A 1131-nucleotide genomic window follows, 5' to 3' on the forward strand; every position below is an offset into this window, starting at 1 on the left:
AATATATCCTCCAAGACTCACTTTAAACCCACAGCGGGGTAACTCCTATTTGCATGCTAAAAGCTGCCATAATTCCAAATGGATTCAAAATATTCCCAGAAGCCAATTCTGCAGATTAAGACGTAATTGTACTTCCGATGTCGATTATGATGAGCAGGGAGAGATATTAAGAGCCAAATTTTTAGAAAAGGGTATACACCAGATCAAATACAGGCTACCCTGGAGGAATTCAGAACTAGGCCACCTCGCCATAAGACGGGGAACATGGAAGATAAAAATCACTCTGAGGTGTCATTTATTACACCTTTTTCAGAGGCACACAGGAAAATAAAGAAAATTATAACACAAAATTGGCCAATCCTGAAGCAAGATTCCATACTGAGGGATATAATCCCAGACCATCCGGGGGTGATTTTTAAGAAAGCAAGATCGGTCAAAAACACCATTGCACCGAGCAATATAAGAAGAATTAAGGAGAAACCTCGAAGTATGTTTCCGTCAATAGTGGGTAACTATAGATGTCATGTAAAGAGATGTGGTTGTTGCCAGTTCTTCAAACATAGGGTGTTTGAGGTAGCGGATGGCAACCAAAGTATATGTAAGATAAAGGAGTTTATTACATGTGGGAGTGATCATGTGGTCTATGTACTAACTTGCGGTTGTCTAAAGTATACGTTGGCCGAACTACTCGACCACTCAGACAGAGACTTGGTGAACATAAGCGCAATATTTTAGAAGGGACTGAAAAACACACTGTCCCCAGACACTTTAAAGAGTGTCACAACAGTTCAGTCGAATCACTTAGGATCATGGGTCTTGAAATGATTTCCAAAAATCTCCACCGAGGTGAAAGATACAAAAAACTGTGCGAAAGAGAGACGTTTTGGATTTTTAAGATGAATGCACTAAAGCCAAATGGAATGAATGAGAGTCTAGAGGCCTCAACATATTGTGACGTGATATGCTCATCATTTGGTTATTCATACAAAAGCTATAACATTGTTCCCCTTCTCTTTCCACAGTGATGTTATACCCCTAGCAGATTTCCACATTAGATGAGGGTGGTGAGTATACCATAAGATAGAATATGTCCGTAGTAGGTTTAAGATATCCATTACCGTAATATCTAAC

General features: G+C 39.5%; 1 protein-coding gene across 1 annotated transcript in view; it reads left to right on the forward strand.

Moving 5' to 3' along the window:
• Nucleotides 1-809: 809 nt before the first annotated feature.
• LOC137558246 (uncharacterized) overlaps nt 810-1131 on the forward strand; it is a 57122-nt gene continuing 56800 nt past the window's right edge. The window contains exon 1 of the mRNA XM_068271732.1: nt 810-956. Coding sequence (XP_068127833.1) covers nt 810-956 — 147 coding nt within the window. The remainder of the gene's footprint in view (nt 957-1131) is intronic.

The sequence above is a fragment of the Hyperolius riggenbachi genome, chromosome 1 (assembly GCF_040937935.1).
Source record: "Hyperolius riggenbachi isolate aHypRig1 chromosome 1, aHypRig1.pri, whole genome shotgun sequence".
Taxonomy (NCBI): Eukaryota; Metazoa; Chordata; class Amphibia; order Anura; family Hyperoliidae; genus Hyperolius; species Hyperolius riggenbachi.